General features: G+C 40.1%; 2 protein-coding genes across 2 annotated transcripts in view; both read left to right on the forward strand.

The window, feature by feature from the left end:
- Positions 1-3,566: 3,566 nt before the first annotated feature.
- Positions 3,567-15,690, forward strand: LOC309829413 (inositol 1,4,5-triphosphate receptor associated 2-like; the record flags this gene model as incomplete). Its single annotated transcript, XM_082665293.1, has 4 exons — positions 3,567-4,140; positions 5,057-5,170; positions 12,337-12,517; positions 15,543-15,690. The coding sequence occupies 4 exons, from the start codon at positions 3,567-3,569 to the stop codon at positions 15,688-15,690; spliced, it is 1,017 nt and encodes a 338-aa protein (XP_082521419.1).
- A 27-nt stretch (positions 15,691-15,717) lies between these two features.
- LOC309829414 (inositol 1,4,5-triphosphate receptor associated 2-like) overlaps positions 15,718-22,906 on the forward strand; it is a gene marked incomplete at both ends in the record, with an annotated part of 30,371 nt that continues 23,182 nt past the window's right edge. Inside the window, 3 exons of the mRNA XM_082665294.1 lie at positions 15,718-15,791; positions 17,272-17,430; positions 20,803-20,920. Of these exons, the coding sequence (XP_082521420.1) occupies positions 15,718-15,791; positions 17,272-17,430; positions 20,803-20,920 (351 nt within the window). The remainder of the gene's footprint in view (positions 15,792-17,271; positions 17,431-20,802; positions 20,921-22,906) is intronic.

The raw sequence follows: 22,906 nt of genomic DNA on the forward strand, positions 1-22,906 counted from the left end.
TTATAGTTCTGGATCAGGGAGATGGTTGAAACGTGTTGATTCAAGAGCTTTACTACATACAACAAGGCAATTCAGGCAATAATCATAACGGGACTCATTCTAGAAATGAGAACAATGGGATATAGGTAAAACAAGAGGAGAAATAGATAAAATTAGTGAAGTAACTTGTTTGGATAACCTCTAATATTATTTTATATTACATTTATCTAATGTGAATCCAAATAGACATTCCTACAGCAGATTTATGATTCCACTTAATTTTCTGTTTATAACCTTGGATTTAGCAAACAATCTGTATAACATGCACAGCGCATGACACATAATAGATGCCCCCAATCTTTCCCCGTCCTTACTCCCAAACTAGGATAACCCCTATTATATGCTCTCATAGCCCGTAGCACTTTTCTTTCTTAGTGTGTAATTATTTATTATCTCTAGGCTTTAGGGTGTTAGAGTTAGCTAGTTAGAAATGCAAGATGCCCAGAGAAATTTGAGTGGTAGATAACCAACAAATAATTTTTCAGTATAGATTTTTCCTGTGCAACTTTTTGATGCCTGCGACATACTTATACTAAAAAAATTAGCCATTGTTTATCTGAAATTCAAACTTTATTCAACATCCTGGATTTAATCTGGCAATTTTAGTAGCTTACTTCCCCGCTGCGGAGCACAGGCTCCGGACGCGCAGGCTCAGCGGCCATGGCTCACGGGCTCAGCCGCTCCGCGGCATGTGGGAGCTTCCCGGACCGGGGCACGAACCCGCGTTCCCCTGCATCGGCAGGCGGACTCCCAACCACTGCGCCACCAGGGAAGCCCAGTATCTTACTTGTTTTTATCTGTAGCTCTCACAGACCAAAAATTTTAGGAGAGCAGATATTCTGTTTTGCTCGTCATTGCGCCACCCATATCTGCACTGGGTTTAGCACATCTTAGGTACTTAATAGACATGGCTTGAATGTCTAAAGGAATGAATGGTATGGAGTACAACTGAGGTTCAGAGAATTTAAAAACAAAAGAAGCCATTGGGATTTCTACACGTGTACCATCTTTACATAGTAAATATTCAATCACCTAAAACAGATAAATAAGGAGGAAATTCCTTGTAAAAGAGAGACTCCAAGCAACCGATTCTACTAGTACAATTAACCTTCAGTTTTTAATTTTCAGCTAGTACTCTTTCAGTGACAGTTATTGCACAAAGCAAGTTAGGCTTGTATTTTTAAGTGTTTTGGCAGATTGCAGTAAATCTTTTCTACCAGGATCTAAAACTAAAAGAAAATGTTTGGACAGGACGGACAGGAGACCGTGGAGCAGGGCTCACTTAGGTGAGTCATGGACGTTTAGAAAACAGATGGTAGGAGGAGAAAAATGCCTCGGAAAAGCAGATAGAAATGTAGTGTCTAATATACTCGGAACATTCATCTGGATCAGTCACAAATGCCCACAGAGGGAGGCTTTTCAATGGTGCTCAAATAGCATCCCACATGGAGGTTCACAGATGTTCTTAGGCAGACAGATCTAGGAGCCTGGGGTTCAGGTTCTAGGGCTTCTGTTAGCCCCAAGCTCAACCTGTCCCTCAGTTCACTGGCTCTAGAAGGGAAAAACAGTCACATCACATTGAGAACACTGACAGATACTTAGCCAGTCTTTAAGAGGGTCTTTACTTGATACGGGGAAGTCAGATGGCTCCTGCCGTGTCCCCACCCCAGCCAGCCGTAGATTTGGAATGCACTGTATTCTCAGGTGAATTCTCTTCTGTCATTACCACTACGTCACTGCCAACCTCCCACCTGAGCAATGAGAAGCTCCCATGTGGATAGGGGAAATTCTCCAGAAAGAGTAGTAGCTACAAGTCGTTGAGAGCCAACACTCACTGCAGCTGGGGAACGAGTCCACAAGCCTTGTAATTATTTGTATTACATAGAACTGTTATCAGTGATGCCAACAATAATGTATTGAGTATCTAAAAGAGAATCACATCATGGCTTTTGAATACCAGAAAGTAAAAGTGTTATTGAGGAGACAATGTACATACACATTTGAAGTAGTCCAAGAATAGAAGATAAAATCTAATTAAATGACAGAATATACAGTACAGTTATACATCCTAGGAGAGAACAGAAAGCTTGAGTTCACTGAGTATACGCTGATTCCAGGATTTTAATAGGGCAGTGTGTTTCAGGCTTGGCATTGAAAGACAAGCCTTGGATAGACAGAGAGGAGGGTATTGTCAAGTGACAACATAAAGGTTCGAAGATGACCATTACCTTAAATAGCGAAGGATTCTGTTGATGGAAACTTCATTAGCTTGTAGCTGGTGGCCAACGTCTTGAGGTAGAATGAGCCAGATTGAGAAGATTTTGAGCATCTTCTTCTTCCCAGTCTTTCTAAATGCCCCTTTGTTTATTTTCTTTTAGGGGACTTTTTAAAAAGAGCCCTGAACAGAAATTTTCATTAAGGTTCTAAAAATCATAACTTTCAAACTCTTTGTAATTATTCAACTATTTGTTTATAACTATTCAAGTTATTGTAACTCCTTGCATAGATTAAATTTTAACAGTTTAGGCAAAATTTTGGATTTGTTTCCAAGTTCTTTAATTACTGTCTTATAAGAAGTGAGATCATGCTTTTTTTTTTTAAAGGTCATATATGCTGCCATTAAATAAAATGATGCTGCAGTCAGACCATCTTTGGCACAAATCTTAGAGATGTGACCAATAGAAAATGACTTGACCTTTTTGAGACTTAGTTTTATTATCTGTGAAAAGGGGATATTTCTACATATCTGACGGGGTTTGTGTGAAGTTTAGACATAATACATGTAAAATGCTCAATAAAGGGGATATTTATTAAGTTCTCAATAGCTGAGAATCAGAACAGGTACTCAAATGGGAGCTTTCCTATCATCACCATCATCGTATTTGACATATACGTGAAAAGCAATGTGGTTAGGGGTCCTCTGGAGCAGGACTGACTGGGTTCAAATCTGGACTCTGGCACTCACCTGAGGTGACTCTGGGCATGTCCCTATTCTCTCTGTGCCTGAAAATGGAGCTAATAGTAATGCTTGCCCCATAGAGTTGTTCTGAGGATGAATGAGTTGATACATATAAGGAACTTAGTACCACGCCTGGCTCATGGGAAATACTTTATATATGTTAGCGGTTATTATTTTCTAGAAATTTGAGGGCCAAAGTTAGACATGCGGAAATTTGTTTAATGCATTTGTTTAAACAACAAGGACTTACTGTATAGCACAGGGAACTATATTCAATATCTTGTAATAACCTATAATGGAAGAGAATCTGAAAAAGAATATAATGTATCACTGAATCACTCTGCTGTACACCTGAAACTAACACACCATTGTAAATCAACTATACTTAAATATAAAAAAGCAATTGTTTAAAGATAGTTGTTTAAAGACATCTTGATCCCGCCAAAGTCGGTTTGGGAATAAATAGCTATTGCTACATTGTTGTTAGGACAATGCTAACTTTGAAAAACATGTCTACTTTTGCCGGTACTTTAGCCACTTCCTCTGTCTCATTGGAGGAAAGTCAACAATGGCCTCTGTCAAGAAAGCAGCCGAGAAGCGGCATAACCCGGTGCAAAGCATCTGTAGGAAAATCCAAGCCATCCAAAAGAGAGAAGAGAGTACAAGTCCCATCCGACAGATTATCAGATACCAATCTAGCAGGTTTGACAGTCCACAGACTAACCCCAAGAAAGACTTTGAAGAGGTACTGAAGAAAATGATGACTGCTGCCTTTCCTCTGCCCAACCCTCGCTCCTCAAGCCCTGAGAAAGTTGGTGCCTTTACTTCACATCCTCAACGAGCATCTCCAAGAACCCCATCCATCTCTCATCTCAGCTCTCCTGAGTATGCCACATATTCTCTTATCCTCACAAGCTCGGAAGACATCTCAAGGCCTAGGTCACAGAGCTCCCAGAATTACACATCTTTGATACCGCAGATCAGAAAAAGGGAACTCTTCTCTAACAAGGATTTGAAAAACTGTGGTAGTGAAAATGATTTTAGTGCCTTAACCCTTGACTTTGATTCCACCTCTAATCAGAGCTCTGAATTTTTTACTCCTCAGGATTCACTGGTGAAAAAATTATCTCTGAATGGAGAGGGTAAATATTCATCTTCTAATATTTGTTCTTCTGATAAAGCCTTGAGCATATCACTATGAGAATACCTGAACTAAAATGAAATACCAGTGTACATTATCGAAACGTGGAGGGAGGCATCCATCTTTCCCTTAAAATTGTGTTTTCCTCTCTTAAAAAACTCTTAGATGTGAAATATAAGTATTTTCTATGCTTTCAATTATAAACCTGATAGAAATTCTAGATTGTATTTACAATCATAATCATTGGCATTTCTCTGCTGACCTGAAAACAAACTTTCTCCTGGGCAAATTAGAATGGCATGATGGGAAGCCATAGATACAGGGGAGCTAAAGTTCATATAGTTCCAACATGCCTTGCTGAAAACTACCATTTTAGCATTTTTTGTGTTTGTGAGAGTAAAACATGTAAGAAAATGTAGAGCCAATAAAGTAGACCAGGGGAGAATGTAAATTTTGGAGGCCAATTTCAATGAAATTTTGGAATTCTATTTAGAGGATTGCTTACAGAGTCCCATCTGTGATAGGCCCTGAAAAACAAAACAATGTAAAATGGCACATTTTCTGTAGAGCTGATCTTTACGTTCCCTCTATTTTTCCTTAAAATATTTCTATTTGTGCTACACTATTTGCTTTTTCACAGAGTGCTTCTAACATTACAGGGCAGTAAAGCTCATTTCCCTCTTCGTCATCTCTCCTTTTATTCTACCTTTATAAAACTTATAAGGAAAGGAAAATGAATAATCAGAGACCCTTCAAGACCACTTTTTCTGCTTGATCTATTCAAGTTAAGTAACCAGTATTGTGGACTGCTCTTTATTTAAATATGTTTTCTTGTTAAGATTAGAACAAAAAAATTTAGCAATTAAGCATATTAGCACAGAAAAGCATCTGGATATGCAAACTTTTTCTTCTACTAGGGTGGAAACAAGGAACTGATGATGGCAAGGAAGATGTAACCTATAGCAATAACAGGACCTGTGAAGAGGAGTTGCTTACAAGTATTTTTAATGCATGTGACACCAAATGCAGAGGTCAGTCGAAAATTATCTGCTCAAATGTTCGGTGGTACTCATCACGTCATTGTACTTTCTATTGCAAGAGAAAGGGAAATGGCTTATGTGTGGTGCTCTGTGCATCTGTGTCTACACACGTGGTGGGTACAACCTAATTTGGGAGGAAGGGTGGCCGTCTAGATGTTGGTTAATTTCTTTGTACCTGTTTTGCATATTTTACCCGTGTCTTGAATGATTTTATTGAGCTTATCAACTGATTCACCAGCTGCAATCGTTGACTGGAACTACTTACCTCTCATAGTTGTTGCCTCACAAGAAATGTATACTTCATACGTATAAAGCTGCTACACAAATTTAGCTCAAATTTTTGAGTTAATTTTAGATTTTCAGTTCTGTTTTTCTTAGAGATGTGTTCTTTTTAAAATTTCCGCAAGTAATTTTTAGCATGTAAATGGCTTGTGGTCACTGTAATAAAATTAATAATATATAGAAAAGAAGGGAAAAAAACTCATCAGTAATCCTGTTTCCCTGAGTAAGCATTGTTAATGATTTGTTGTATAACCTTCCACAAATTCCTTGGTCAATATGGTTTTGTTTTATTTGGATTAAAACTTTTTTATTATAGAACATTACAAACATATACAGGAGTAAAGAGGTATAACCCTTATCATGTAAATAGTGTCGTAAATAATGATGTCTCATTTCTAGCCCCACCCACTTTCCTCTCCTCCACTCTGGATTAGTTTGAGACAAATCCATGACATCATATTATTTCACCTGTAAATATTTCAGTACGTTCAAAAGATAAAGACTGATTTCAGACACAACTATACAATGTCATTTTTATGACTAAAAAGATGACATACTTTCTTAATATCAAATATCTTATCAGGGGCTTCCCTGGTGGCGCAGTGGTTGAGAGTCCGCCTGCCGATGCAGAGGACACAGGTTCTTGCCCCGGTCCAGGAAGATCCCACATGCCGCGGAGCGGCTGGGCCCGTGAGCCATGGCTGCTGAGCCTGTGCGTCCGGAGCCTGTGCTCCACAACGGGAGAGGCCACAACAGTGAGAGGCCCACGTAAAAAAAAAAAAAAATCTTATCAGCATTTGTTTTCTCATTTGCGTGAGAAATTTATTTTTTCTTAAACAGTTTAATTGTTCCAATCAATATCCAAGAAAAGTTTGTTCATTGTTATTGGCCGTCTAGCTTATCTCTATGTTCCCTTCCTAGTCTCTCTTTTTTGTATTTTAAGTTATTTGTTAATGAAACTGGTTCTTTTATCTCATAGTTTCCCCCAGTCTGAATTTTGGTGATTGTGTGGTCTTAGAAACACAACCTGTTTCTTTGTCCCCTACATTTAGAGGTTTGATCAGATAAAAGTTTTGTATCTCCTTTTGGCAAGATTCCACATAGACGGTGTATATATTTTTATCAGAAGACAAAACTATTTGAGGATGAAGGCCTAGATTTATTCTTTCATTAGGTGTTGTGAAAGGTGATAGTCTATTATTCCTTCCTATTTTATCAGCTGGCATATCTATAAAAGGAAGCTCTACCCTGCCTAGCAACTATTTGGCCATGGCTGAGTCTTGTTTCCCAAAGGAAAGGCAGGATAAAAGCTTGATTGTGCTTCTGATTGAGAGTAAATTGCAGATATTGTGCCTTTTTACCCCTAAGTACATCAGTGTGTATTTCCTACAAAGGACATTTGCATGCATGACCACAGAATGATTGTCAAAATTAGGATATTTAACCTTGATACAATATTATTATCTAATTTAAAAGTCTATATTCAAATTTTGTCAATTTTCCCAATAATATTCTTTATAGATTTTTTGTTTCCAAGTCCAGGATCGAATTCAGTTGTCACATCTCTTTAGTCTCCTTAAATCTGGAGGAGCTCCTCGATTCCTTGTCTTTTATGACCTTGAAATTTTTGAAGAGTGTATGCCAGTTACTTTGTAGAACATCTGATATTTCCTCTTTTTTTTTTTGTTTTTTTGTTTTTTGGGTTTTTTTTGCGGTACGCGGGTCTCTCACTGCTGCGGCCTCTCCCGTTGCGGAGCACAGGCTCCGGACGCGCAGGCTCAGCGGCCATGGCTCACGGGCCCAGCCGCTCCGCGGCATGTGGGATCCTCCCGGACCGCGGCACGAACCCGTGTCCCCTGCATCGGCAGGCGGACTCTCAACCACTGCGCCACCAGGGAAGTCCATGGTATTTCCTCTTGATTATTCAGGTTCTACATTTTTGCAGGCACACTACGGAAGTGATGTTATGTTCTTCTCCGTACAATATTTCAGGATTTTTAACTTTGATCACTTGATTAGTGTGGTGTCTGCCAAATATCCCTATTGTAAAGTTACTATTTTTCCTTTATAATGGCTATAAAAAATCAATCAGTCGATCTAAGAAAGAAAGGGAAAATTTTATTCGAGGCAAATTGAGGATTATAACTCAGGAACAGCCTTTCCGAAAGCTCTGAGAACTGTTTTGCCTGTTAAAGGTCAAAGCACATTTTGAGACAGAGGGCTGTACGTTCAACGACATATTACCGACAGCCCACACAATCCAGATCTAAGCATGCAAAGCGAGTAGTGGTTCGTGGGTCATCGTGGCTCCTTACAAGATTAAGAAGAAAGGTTAGGTCCTAAGGATTTGTCTTGCTGATGCTCAGAGAATGTTGCTCTTTTTGATTGAGCAGGTATTTCTGCTGATGGGGATGTTTGGGATGCATAATGTAGATACACAGTGCACAGTAGAGGGGAGAGAGGAGGCCAAAGAGTAGAGAAAATATTTTATGTTTAAATTTTCCTTGACTTGCCTTAGAATATGAATTTTTATTTCATCAGTAATTAATAAATATGGGAAGATACTTTGAATCTATGTAAACATTCTGTTTGTCATCAAACTTTCACTCACTAGTTTTAGCATCTGTGATATTATGATTTATTATAAGTAGTATATATTTGGTCTTTGTCCCATTTGTGGCACAGAGCTCCTAAAACCATTAGAATTTCCTAAGTGATGAGAGCAATAAAGGTGCCTTTTTTATGTTAATGAAATGACTTTTGGACCCCACCTTAGGACGAGGGCTAGTTGCCAGTGGAGCCAGTCATGTGATTGGGTGGTTGGAACTTTCAGTCCCACTCCCCAGACCTCCAGGGAGGGGAGAGGGGATGGAGATTGAGTTTTATCACCAATGGCCAATGATCTAATCAATCATGCCTGTGTAACGAAGCCACCATAAAAACCCAAAAGGAGAGGTTTGGAAAGCTTCCACGTGGAGATTTGGAAAGTGTGGCATTTGAAAAGTGTGGCGGAGTGCGGAAGCTCCAGGCCCTTTCCCCATACCTTGCCCTGTACATCTCTTCCATCTGGCGGTTCCTGAGTTATATCCTTGTATAGTAAACTGGTGATATAGTAAGTAAAAAATTTCTTTGAGTTGCTCTAGCAAATTAATGGAACACAAAAAGGAGTCATGGGAACCTCCAATCTATAGCTGGTCCATCAGAAGTACAGGTGACAACCCGGCCTTGAATTGGTGTCTACAGGGGGTGGGGTCAGTTTTGTAAGACTGCGCCATTAACCTGTGGCTCTGACACTATCACCACATAGGTAGTGTCAGAATTGGGTTGAACTGTAGAACACCCAGTGTCTTGAGAATTGCTTGTATGTGTGTATGTTGTGGGGTGGGGTAGGGGGTAGGGGGAAGAACCCTACACATTGGAATTGGTGATCAGAAACATAGCATCTATTGATATTTCTTGCCTAAATCAATTCTTACCATGGTGGTTGCCAAATAGAAAATGTTCAATTTCCAATATTCTTTCTATATTTTTTACTTGTCAATCTATCATCAGGGTTTTACCATTTCTCTAACTAAATGAATTAATATCACTATGAATTTCTGGATTCTTCTTAATTCAATATATATAATCTGTTACTATCATTATTTATTTTGATGCTCAAATTGTCCCAGAGTTGGCTGGCAAGATATTCTTTAAGCTGGCTCCTATGTCTGTTTGCATTGTCCCCATCTTTCTTTGAGCATCTCATTACTTCCTGGAGCAACCAGGTGTCCCAGGTACTAATACTTTTGAGACATCCCATGCTTTTTAGTAGCTTCCTTGTTTTCCCTAGTATTATAAAAGTCTTTAGACTTATCTCATACATTTCCTGCCCCAACCTTGGAATCAGTTATTTCTTCAAGGATCCATGGTTCCTTTTAATGGGAAATAATATATAGAGACCACAATCTGGGGGCAGGGGATGGTGGTTGTTTCTAGGCATTTTCCGTGGGCAGACCTAAGAAGTACTTAAAAATGTTGAAGATATATTGCATCATGAGTTCATAGTCTTCCTTCTAAAGCAAATTCAGGACTACAGCGTTTTTACTCATCTCATATTCTGTATGCCCTTTTTCAACCACAGAAAATCTTGGTTCTCAATGACACCAGTATAAATGTTCCTTTGCTTTCTTCTACAATACATACACAATGGTTTCAGATGAGCAGTACCCAAACTACTTACGTTGTTTCCTGTTGCTGAATTACGACACACTTGGCGGCTTGAAACCACACACACATTTACTACCTCACAATTTCTGTGAGTCGAGAATTCACACATGGTTTACACGGGTCCTCTGTTAAGGAACTCACTCACAAGGCTGCAGTCAAGATGTTGGCCAGGGCAGCTGTCTCATCTGTGGCTCGACTGGGGAACGACCTGCTTTAGGTGGCAGGATTTAGTTTCTTGCAGTTGTAATACTGAGGGCTTCAGAGGTTTGCTGCTGTCAGCTGGACAGTTTCTTACTAGTTGGACCTCTAAACATAGGTAGTCCATAATATGGCAGTTTGCCTCTTCAAAGCCAGCAAGGGAATGACTCCAGCAAGATAGGCACTGTGATCTTATGTAACTTAATCATGCAATTAGATACATGTAATCCTGTCTCCTTTGCCATATTCTACGGGTTAGAGGCAAGTCCCAGGTCCTGCCCACACTCAAGGGAGGAGACTACACAGGGGTGTAAACATTAGAAAGCAGGGATCATAAAGGGGCACCCTGGACTCTGTCCACCTCACCACCACAATGGTTTAAGGCTTGTTTTTGGTCATTCTTTCTCCTTAAGCTATATACAACAAGTTCCCTAAGTATGTACGGGAATGTTCCCAGACTTGCTTTATAATCTGCTTTTGCTCACTTAATAATTTTGAGTACTTGTCTGGGTCAACAAATTTGCTTTATATACTGTACTTTTGGGGGATGTAACATAATATATTTAAACAATATGTCTCAATTGGATATTTTTTTCTCTATTATAAACAGCACCATAATGATCCATAATGAACATTCTCATAGCAAAACATTTGCCTATACTCTTTTTTTTTTTTTGCGGTATGCGGGCCTCTCACTGTTGTGGCCTCTCCCGTTGCGGAGCACAGGCTCCAGACGCGCAGGCTCAGCGGCCACGGCTCACGGGCCCAGCCGCTCCGCGGCATGTGGGATCTTCCCGGACCGGGGCCCGAACCCACGTCCCTTGCATTGGCAGGCGGACTCCCAACCACTGCGCAACCCTGCCTATACTCTTAATTATATTGGTAGGATGAATGGGACTTATTTATTGCCCCAAAGCCTCTCTGTTTGGACAGAATTTAAGGAACTATTTCCCTGAAGAAAATAAGGAAGCTCCACTGAAGGGAGATGGGAGATGTGTTAGAAACAGAACCAATGGGTGTGTGTGTGCGCGTGTGTAATGTACATAAAGAGATTTATTGTAAAGAATTGACTCACATGATTATGGAAGCAGACAAGTTCTAAGATCTGCAGGGTGAGTGAGCAAGCTGAAATCCTGGAGAGCTGATGATGGTTTAGTCCCAGTCAGCGTCCAAAGACCTGAGAACCAGGAGGGAACCCGTCCAAAGGTCGACAGGCTGAAAACTGAGAAGGAGCTGATGTTTTTGTTTGAGTCCAAAGTCAGGAAAAAAGACAAGTCCGGGTTCAAAGGCAGTCATGCAGGAAGGCATGACTCTCACTTGGGGAAGGGTCTGCCTTTTTGTTCTAACCAGGCCCACACACATTAGGGAGGGCAGTCTGTGTTACTTAGTTTACCAGTTTAAATGTTAATCTCATTCAAAAACACCCTGACAGACGCAACCAGAATAACGTTTGATCAAATATCTGGGCACTTCATGGCCCCGTTGACACATTGCAAAACCATACAGAAGACCTTTCAAGTTTTGAGGTATATGTGTTACAGGTTCCAGAGTTTTAGTGGAGGAAAATGAGATATAGGTATTCTTTTTGACTCTCCAACTCTACTGCAAACAGGAATAGAAATCATCTCTCTAAATAATTATTAATAATTTTATTTCCATTTCTTCCTGTCACAGCCAAATGACATTTTCCATTAAATTAATACTCTCTTTAAAGTTGTTCAGTCTCCTTTACAACTCTCCCCTCCTTCTAATTATATACTGGACTTATTCTATATATATATATCAGGGTCTCTGCTTACCTTCTGGGGGAAGAATCTTCACTTCTGCATCTACCCTATCAACCTTCTACTTCCTTTTCCTTCTCCCCTTCAAGCAGCTAGCCTAAGTCAGGACTTAGTTAAAAGACGTGTCTTATGCTTAAGGAAGATTGGTGTGTTAATAACTAACATAGTCTGTTTGACTTTAATTTCTGAATGTGATAGTAGGACTGACTGTGTCTGAGAATGACTTTTCTACCCCTCCCCCCAAATAAAAGTCAGACCACTTATTGGAGGCTGAAATTTCATCCGAATGTTTTTTAAGAAAAGAATGGGAGACAAAAATAAAGTGGCATTTTGATCACTTCCCACAAGTGACTATTGAATACATATATCGTTCTTATTTAGATCTCACAACAACTCTGTGTAGTAGCATCATCTCACAGACAAGTACACTGAGGCTCAGAGAGATTGAGCAATTTTCCCAGAGCCACACAGCTGATACAGTTCAGAGCCAAGATTTGACCCTAGTCTGTTAGACTCCAACCCAAAGCCAGTGCTCTTTTTACTCTGCGATACCAACTCAGCAGTACTGCGAGGGTTATAAGGCACGTTTAGGTTCCCAAGGGACCTAAAAGAGTTAAGTGCCTCATTTTTAAAAAATAATCTTTCCGCACCTTTTAAAACTAACCTGGCTTTCTTCTTCCTAAGGCTCAGTCAGAGTTACCAAAGTAATAGATTACCTGAGACAAACAACTAGTCAAGGTTCTGAAGATGGTAGCCTTGAGGAGCTGTGGAACAGGCTCGATCCTGAAAAGAGAGACATGCATGTGAATCTGGAAACCTTCCAGGCCATCATGAGAGAATGGATAGCTCACTGCAGAAACAAATGGTAATCATCGTCCCAGCAGGATGTGTTTTCAGGTTCTGTTTTAACAATTGCTTACAATGAATGCTAATCACTGTTTTCTGCGCTGATGGAAATACTGTAATCTGGTGCTTTTCACATTTGAGTGTGCACTGGAATCACCTAAATGGTATTCTACCTGATTGTTGGGTATCTCCACCATGATTGAGTAGGTCTGGGGTTAAGCCTGATAATTTGCATTTCTAGCATGTTTCCAGGTGACACTGATACTGATGGGGGGAGTTGGTGGGGGGTGATGGGCACACTTTGAGAACCTATTACGTTAATTATGATAACATTCATTTATTGTGATTAGGGGCAGCACATATTATTACCTTCTTCTGGCATAGGAGTCAAGCAAATTATTGGTACTGACCACCAAGTCACCAAATGAATCTAACTTCAGCATGAACTCCCTTTTAAGGTCAGTGGGGAGATGTAGTCAGTGAGTGTAATTTAGAAGCCTAGAATATAGGGAGGCTAAAAGGAAAAGGAAAGGATGGTGAAGCTGAGAAAGGAGAAGGAGAACGGTACCCATGAGATCAGGTGCCCTGGGCGGATACTGGAGAAGCATCATCTTCTTTCACAGGAAGCCTAATCCTTTGCCCTTTACTCAGCCACCAATCTCCAGCTACCAGCTGATATGTACTAGGGGTTTTCTTAAAGAACCCTTTAAGCCCAAACGGTGGCAAAACTTGCTAGATTTCATGCGGGGTTAGGATGTATATGCTGCAGGAAGGGGGACCCGTTCCGGGGCCTGAGAGTGGACTCTTGTCTAACACTCAGAAATGAATTGTCCAAGGAGACACATGTGCTGACAAAGCAGGAGACTTAATTGGGAAGCAGTGCCCAGGTGGAGAGCAGCAGGGTAAGGGAACCCAGGAGGACTGCCCTGCCACGTGGCTCGCAGTCTCGGGTTTTGTGGTAATGGGGTTAGTTTCCGTGTTGTCTCTGACCCATCATTCTGACTCAGGATCCTCCCTGGTGGCGTGCGCATCCCTCTGCCAAGATGGGTTCCAGTGTGCGGGTTTCTGGGAGGTTGGCAGGACATAGAGTCTCTTCCTTCCTCTTTTTGGCGCCTCCCACATTCTCCTGGTTAGTTTTCTGCGGTAGCACTGTGTGGTGTTTTTTTTTTTTTTTTTTTTTTTTTTTTTTTTTTTTGTCTGTGTTGGGTTTTTCGTTGCTGCACACGGGCTTTCTCTAGTTGCGGCGAGCAGGGGCTACTCTTCCTTGCGGTGCGTGGGCTTCTCGCTGAGGTGGCTTCTCTTGTTGTGGCGCATGGGCTCTAGGCGCACGGGCTTCAGTAGTTGTGGCTCATGGGCTCTAGAGCGCAGGCTCAGTAGCTGTGGTGCACGGGCTTAGTTGCTCTGCGGCACGTGGGATCTTCCCAGATCAGGGCTCTGACGGAGATGTTGTTTGTTATACACGAGTTAATTGTGAAGGCAAGATAAATATATATATAAATATCTAATCTTACTAGTAATCAAAGAAATGCAAAGAAAGAGAATATATCATTTTTGCCCATCAGGTTAACAAAGATTTAGAAGAATGACTCTATCCCATGTCATCAGGGCAGGTGGAGAAATAGGCCCTCTCCTACTTTGTTGGTAATAGTGTAAGTTGGCACAGTTTTTCACGGGCAATTTAGGAATGTGTATCAAACACTTAAAAATATGTAATGTGGTCAAATAATGTAACTTCAGGAAAAATAACCAATCATATACTCTATATATGCAGAATGTTGTTTATGATAGTGATAAATATAATATGGAAATATTTAATAGCAGATATTTGGACAAATGACTTACAGTACTTCCATACACTAGAATCCTAATTAGTCACTCAAAATTATAATTACATAAATATTTGACAAGAGAAATATTCATATGTATTAATTTCAAACTATCGGCCATAGATCCGTATATGTAGTACGATCCCTTATTTGTCAAGAAATAAAAATATGCACAGAAAAGTCGGGAGGGATATACTAAAAATGATTATCTCTGCATGATGACCTTAAGTTTGTGTCCTCTTTTCTTATGAATTTTCTATTCTTACTAAAATATTTAGGTTTGATTGTGTAATAAAAATATCAGTAATTCATTTATAAAGTGGAGTGAGGGCTAAAGAGAAAACTTATTTTTATAACACATAGAAAGGAAAAGAGAGAAATATGGGAGATATAAATACAAAATATCAGAACAGAAACTCAGAAATGGTGATGGATGTAGATCTAGGAATAGTAAGAGTGATGTCTGAGTTACTCTGCTCAGTCGTCTTCTGACAGACATCTCACATTGAAATGCAACGGGATGTAAGTACAAATTTAGTGGCTTTTGTAGCTGCTCCAGAGAGGTCATCCAAGGGTTTGGCATTTAGAAAGATTAAGTGATAAAACTAAAATCATAGTATAAAGACTTTTGGAAAAGAAATGGTTGAAATTTTAATATGTTTATTTTGGGGGTTAGAGCTAGCATTGGTGTCCTGGATAGAGGCCTGTGAAGAGGGTTCCCCAAATTTCAGGTGTGAAATGTTCCAAAGTACAGTTAGTCTAGGTTCAACTTGATTTTTCATGAGAAAGAACACCATCAGTGTATCCCAAAGTATTAGTTGTTCCTGTCTTTTCCTTCCCAATTATTTAAGGCCCAAGGTCTTGCTACCTCTACAAGTGTCCACTTATCCCTTTAAACTACATCAACTTCCTGACCCACTGAGACCTCCCATCCCCTAACCACAGCTGCTGTACATCGACACCTACCTACTTCTGTGCGCACATTCTCTTTTCATGTTAGATTAAAAGTTTATGGAAAGTGGAGGTACGCCTTATGTTTCTTTTCTATGACCGTATTTAAGCACAGTGTTGGGTTCCAAGTAGTTGCTGAATGAATAGATGGTTTTAAAATTCAGAAAGAAAGACCTGAATAAGAAAGTACAGAACACAACTGAAAAATTAGCTAAGCTTTGGTTTGACAAAGAATCCTAGCTCATTGGTTTTGTTTTTTGGTTACAGGGAAGGAGTGAATAATGGATCAAGCAGCAGAACGGGTAATTCTGCTTTGGAACAGGACAGCAGAAAGTCAGGTGGAGCGAGTATGAATGTGTGTCTTTGGGATTGTTCTGCCACTTTCTTGTGGTTTGGAGAAATGGATTTTTCATAAACCTCTCTTATATGTGTTTCAGTTAAGATGACCACAGATATAACAGAGTCTGTATCACGGAGCTTTGAGGCTTTGGGTGGAGACATGTTTAAAGGAGTCTTGTAAGCATTCTTACTTACAATGCTTTCTTAAGTGCCTCAAGTTTTCTTATTTATTTCATAGATTTATGTATTTTATTTACAATAAAGTCATTTAGCTCTTCTTGTGTGTGTGTGTGGTAGGGCTAACATAATTTACTTTTAACTTTTACCTATTCTATCCCAATTGCATTAGAAGTAGTTTCACTAGGAACACAAATTATGGAAAATTAGTATGACATGAATTAACATTTTCTCACTCATGAAACACTTCTCCTTCCTTGACTTCATGTGTTTTCCATGGAAAACAAATTCCATTTGAAGTAGAATTATGACATTGACCTTAAGCTCTTTGGGGGATTACTTTTTTTTTTTTTTTTTTTTTTTTTGTGTTACGCGGGCCTCTCACTGCTGTGGCCTCTCCCGTTGCGGAGCACAGGCTCCGGACGCGCAGGCTCAGCACCCATGGCTCACAGGCCCAGCCGCTCCACGGCATATGGGATCTTCCCGGACCGGGGCACGAACCCGTGTCCCCTGCATCGGCAGGCGGACTCTCAACCACTGTGCCACCAGGGAAGCCCTGGGGGATTACTTTTAAAGCACTTCTTTAATAGATACTTTTAGATATGAATGAGAAAAGCTGTTTTCTGCTAAATGTGAGTTTTAGATATTAAGGGGAGGTGACTCTATCCTTCCTTAATATTATTTTTTTGCCACACACCACATGGCATGTGGCATGTGGGATCTTAGTTCCCAGACCAGGGATCGAACCCACGCCCGCTGCATGGGATGCACAGAGTCTTAACCACTGGATCTGTCCTTGCTCATTTTATCTTTGCCACTTCAGGTTTATCCATGCGAAAATGGTGGAGTAGGACCCATGTAGCCAATCTGTGCTAAACTCTAAGAAAATATGGCAAGGAGGAAGAGAAGGCCTGGGACTCCATGAAACACACAGTCCTGACTCTCGCAGGGTTTATGATCCCATGTCAGGGGCCAGAGTGACACCCACAAACATTAACAAGCTGTAGAAAATTATAGGAAAGATGAGTCCTAAATTGTGAGCTTCAGGCTGCAATTATAAGACTCTAGGAATTGTTTCCTAGTTAAAGGCCTATTCAAACCTGCCAAGATTCCTGACTGAAAGAGTACAGTGTCAGTTTATTTCAGGACTTTCCATAACCCAGGCAGAAATAGGAACTCTTCAGCGTAGACAGCGGCAGGTGTTGGGAGCAAAGTGGAAAGGAGGAAGTAAAAGTAGAAGTCGACTTCACTAGTGGCAGGTGCTAAATAGCTGGGAATTTTGGAAGAATCTTTGATGCTATTGTAATAGGTACTCGAATAAATACTGTGTAAATAAACTACACTTACGAGGATGAATGAAGACAAAGTAGAAAATCTCACAGGAATATTTAAGCCTGTTTGGGCTTAACCATTCGCCTTACTTTGATAGGAGGGGATTAGAGATGTTGAAGATTATCCTCATTCATCCTTTCACCTGCAGAGAGGTGCCTGATTTGATTACCTGTGTAGCAGACCTGCATTTCAACAAGCAGAAATTGGAGGAGGAAAATAATAAGCTTATATTTGCATTAGAAAGCTTAGAAGACGCTAACAGCCAGTTATCAGAGGACTGTACTGAATTGCGCCTTCAGATAAAAAGGTGAGCCGTGATGGGGTTACTGTGTGCTGGGAGCTTTCAGTTCTTTTTCCTTTTTTAAAAAAATAAATCTGTTTCTTATTGAGATATAATTCACATAGCAGAAAATTCACCCTTTTAAGGTATACAATTAATTCAGTGGTTTTTAGTATGTTCACAAGGTTGTACAGCCATCACCATGATTTAATTCCAGAATATTTTCATCACTCCAAAAAGAAACCCCATACTGATTAGCAGTCACTCTTCATTTCCCCCTCGTCTCAGCATCTGGCAACCACTAATCTACTTTCTATCTCTCTGGATTTGCCTGTTCTGGGCATTTTCCTATAAATGGAATCATACAGTATGTGACCTTTGTGTCTCGCTTCTTTCACTTAGCATCACACTTCCAAAGCTTATCCATGTTGTAGCATATATCACTGCTTCATTCCTTTTTATGGCTGAATAATATTCCATTGTATGGCTATACCTCAGTTTGGACCCTTGGTTTATTTCCACTTTTTGACTCTTATGAATAGTACTGCTACGAACATCTGTGTACAAGTTTTTATGTGGACATACGTTTTCAGTTCTCTTGGGTGTATACCTAGGAGTGGAATTGCTGGGTAGTAACCTATACTTAGCGTTGTGAGGAGCTGCCAAACTGTTTTCCAAAGCAGCTGCACTATTTTACTTTCCCACCTGTAAGGTTTGTTAGTTCTTTTCTAGCGATGATGTTCTCTATGTCGTTCAATCTCTGTGTAAGACCAGTATGCCTAAGGATCAGGCGTGAATCCATCCCAACAGCCTGTGGTTCGGTAGAACTCTTACTCTATGCAAAGTCCCGTGCTAAGTATTATGAGAGATACATTGATGAGTCATGTTTAAAATGTACCCTCAGGGCACCTGGAGCCTAGAAGGATGATAAGAATTTCATGATCTTAGCTTAAGATAGGAGGGGATAACGGACCTTGGAGATATACCGGATAAAGTGTCAGATGCTGGTACAATAGGTTGCTGGGAGATGCTTGAGCATCAGGAAACAAGCAACATGCTTCTCACAGAGTATGTGTGTACAGATGTTGTAGGTCTAAAATTCTGAACAGAAAAGTTCTAAGTTAACTTGAAGAGACAGTAAAGCATTCTGACCATGAACTCTTACCCTCATAATTTTTGACCAGCCTCCAAACCAATCTATAAAATTAAAAAAATATATGCTAACCTTTGGCTTCCCTGGTGGCGCAGTGGTTGAGAGTCTGCCTGCCGATGCAGGGGACAGGGGTTCGTGCCTCGGTCCGGGAGGAACCCACATGCCGGGGAGCAGCTGGGTCCGTGAGCCATGGCCGCTGAGCCTGCGCGTCCGGAGCCTGTGCTCTGCAACGGGAGAGGCCACAGCAGTGAGAGGCCTGCATACCGCAAAAAAAAAAAAAAATATATATATATATATATATATATATATGCTAACCTCAAGCTCTCTCCATTCCATAATTGGCTTATTTATTATTTATTTGAAATATAATAATTCAAAGTTTCTTTAAAAAAGCAAACAAAGTATGCTTTGGGTGAATGTGCCAGACAGGGCTTTTGGTTGCAAGCACTAGAAGCTGACTCTGGTTAAGTTAAGCAGTGAAGACATGTCTTGAAGGGAATTGGGTAACTTGCAGGATGGACAGAAAGGCTAGAGAATCTGGATGGACAGCGGAATGCCAGTGTCTACAGAATTAAGCCTCCTCTTTTCTACCCCCACCCCCAATTCCCACCCCCACACACAATCCTTCAGGAAGAGCCTGTTTCCTGTCGGCACTCCCAGCCTATTTTTGATATTGGCTGTTGTCCCATCATGGTATAGTTTGCCTTCTGTGTTAATGTGTCCTCGTTAATGGGAGGAACCGTGTCTTATTTATCCTGGTTGCCCCAGCACTTAGTAGAATGTCTGCCATAGAAGAGCAGTCCCTTCCTTCCAGTTGCCTGCAAACCAGAAATCTCTGTCTCCTTTTACTTCCCCAGATTTCACTTCTACATCAAATAGCAAGTTCTGTTAATTTACCCACTTTATCTCTCGCAGATAGATTTACTTCCTTCCATTCCCATAGCTGCCACTCAGTTCAGGTCAGCATCACCTTTCACCTGGGTCACTGCAGCAGCCTCCTGGTTAGGTTCCCCTCCTTTTCCAAAGCTTGTGCCGCCCCAGCAGGCAGGTTCCTCCTAACTGCCAGTCTGACCACATCATGCCCCTGCTGTAACCACTTCAATGCATTCCTTTCGCACTCAGGGTAAAATCCGAAGTCCTTCATCTGGTTTGCAGACCCCTTCACGCTGGGGCCTCTGATGCCTTGTCTCTACCTCCCGTTTTCCCCTCTGTGCTCCAGCAATATCGGACTGCTTGCAGTCCCTCAATGAGCTTCTGTTCTGTCCCCTCTGTCCCCCTCTGTCCCCCTCCCCTTCCTCCTTCTCATTATCTGAGCTGTCTTCCTTTTATAGTGTCTACAGAACTTGGGTTCACTCCAGCCTTGGTTCTCATTATACTGTAATAGCAATTATGATTGTCTGTTTACCTTACTAGACTATAAGTTCCAGGAGGGCAGAGTTCTTAGGATTGGGTTCATCTTTACCTTATTCAATGCCTATTAGAATGAATGGCATGGAGTCGGAGCTCAATAAGTATTAATTGAATGATCAATGTAATTTCTTAGTAAGGAAAAAATTATACCTTCTTCAAGACCCTGCTCAGAAAACAGTTTATAATCTTTTGGAAGTACAAATAGGTAATTCCATGATATACATGACCATAATACATTTAATAGGTTTTCCTTTGTTGGACATTTAGTTTCTTTCCAATGCTTTGTTATTGTAAACAATGTTGCAGTAAACCTTTTAAATAAAATATATGATATAAAGACTATCTGTAACTACTTGTTTGTTTAGTTGTCATCTCCTTCACTAGTACTTAACCTCTCTAAGGTTACACCATGTCTCTTTTGTCCAACATCATGGGTCCTCTTGCAAGGTACAGCCCCTGATCATGATATTATTCAATAACTGTTTGTGGGATTGCATTAACTACTATTACATCGTATTAGTAGAAGGAAAGAACTGTGTGATTCAGCCAGTGATGGATTTCAAAGGGAGCCTCCAAATCTCTATCTTCAGGAATATATTTGTTTCCTTCTATCCTTTTCCCCCCACCATGCTCCACCCAAATCCCTTCCTTTTCCAAGGACTGTGGAAGATCTTGTGTAAGTTTTTTTTTTTTTTTTTTTTTTTACTGTTGTTGGCATCTGGTTTAAGTTTTCAGTGGTTTTCAACTTGGGTTTAAAAATAGTCCGTGGCTTTACTTAGTATCTTTAACGGTTATATTTGAGGTTTTGCTCATTGCCTTCTCTCCCCACCCCACAGTGCCCACCAGGCTATTATAAGAACAAATCTGTTAAGAGAAGAACTGGAGGAACTGAAAATTAGTATGAACGCTTCAGAAGAGCAGAAGACCATGATTGTAGCCCAGAACAAACAATTAGTAAGTCATCCAAGTACTTTGAAATGGACCTATATTAATAGTTTATATAACTAAAATCCAAGAGGGTTTATTTGGAAACAAAAATCAGAAATCAGTAGACTGATGAATGAATTGGTAACACCTTAGAAAAATAAAGGCAGGTAGGATAAAAAACTGTGTTTTCCTTTTCAACCAGGATTAAAATTCTTTACAAATTAGTCATATTTGCGATGATTTGTGAAGATCTAGAATGCCTTCTGAAGTTAATGGGCGAATTCATAAATATCTGACACTAGAAACCACTTACGTTTTCCAAAAAGTTTTCTCTGTCAAACTTTCACTTTTTTCTCAGTTTTTTTTTTAAATCCATTTTCTCAGCACGTACAGATTAGTAATTAGTTCCATTAATCAGTCCTTATGCTAAAGAAGCATAGGCTTGTAATTTTTAGAGCAAAACATTATTTAGACTAAGCTTTAATTCCACTACCAGAGAAGTAATTCTTTTTATTGGGAATGTTAAACTATTATCTAGAGCTTTAGTAATAATCTTCAAAATCCTTCCATCAGTATTTGCGCATTGCTAACCATGGTGGGGGGTCAGCTGAAAGTCATTCAGACTAATTTATTTTTAGGTCTAAGTCATCAGAAGACTTGGATTCCAGGCCTGTGTCTTTCACTCATGATTTCCTACAACCAATACAACTTAGCTTAGCTTTTGCCTCAACAGTCAAATTTGGGGACTGGACTCATTGAGTGTCAGGTGACTGCAAGTCTCTGTGAATGCATTACAGCAAAGACTCATTCTGGGACCACTGAGGAGCTTCTATGTGGAAGCCATGTAGAGCAATGATCAAGAGCCCACCCTTGGGTGTCAGGCAGTGGGCATCCAAGTCCCGACTCTGAGGGCTATCTAACTTTAGGCAAACCACGTAACGTCTTTAAACCTCAGAGTTCCTCTGTGCAAAGTGGACATGGCAATACTGCCTCCTTTAAGGCTGGGAGGATTAAATGAATTAGTACATGTAAAGCAGTAATGTCCTCTTTCCTCCTGGGGCTAGATGTTAGCTGCTACTAAAGTGCAGAGTCCTTAGATAGACAGTCCTAATCCTTTGCACTTTTACCATTCAATGTTTTACAATTTCAAAAGAATTTTTAATATTTCCTCTCATTGGTCCTCACAGAGATTCTGTGAGGTAGAAACAGAAGCTGATATTCTTTTTTTTTTTTGCTATTCTTCATTTAAAAAAATTAATAGAGTTATAGCTAAAGTTTAGAAATGTTTTGATTATTCAAAGTCCATTGTCTAATAAATGGTAGAGTGAGAACTGAACTCAGGTCTTCTGATTCCAACTCTGTGGTGTGTATGTTCCTTCGTTCTTATACCAATGACATCCTAGCCTGAGATGGCCTCCCTTTTATTTTTATGTTATAAAGGTAGTACCTGTTCGCTCTGTAAAAATAAGAAAATATATATTAGCAAAGAAAAAATAAAATCCCACAAAAGCTTTACCCTACCCTATCCACAAGATTTACTGTTAACATTTTGGTGTATATCCTGTCCCGGAATATGTTTTCTTCTGATGGTTCTGAATTTAGGGCTCCTAATTATAAAATGATTTTTGATGTTCCTATGTTCTGGTAATGTTGAATCTGAGAATATCCACAGCTTCAAATAGAAAGCTAGTACTCTTTGATTTCAAGGTGCTGTTTAAATAGAAGAGTTCACACTATCTGTCATAAGCAGATGGCGGTAAAGTAGCAGGGAAAAATACCACGCTGTTTTCTTTTGTTTTTCGTCTTTCCTTTCCTGTCATAGTTAGATTGAGTCAAGAAGAGTGACTTTTCACTGATCCCAAGAAACTGAAGCCAAAGACTTAACCCCGTATTGAGAATATTTTAGGCTAGGATTATTTGTGATATGTCAATGCCATATTTAAGGTTGATAAAAAGAAAAAATGTTGATAGCCCTGGAAGTAAATATTTGGTATTTTCATAAACGTCTCAAAT

This window comes from Grampus griseus, assembly GCF_964374135.1.
Source record: "Grampus griseus genome assembly, chromosome: 11".
In the NCBI taxonomy this organism is placed as follows: domain Eukaryota; kingdom Metazoa; phylum Chordata; class Mammalia; order Artiodactyla; family Delphinidae; genus Grampus; species Grampus griseus.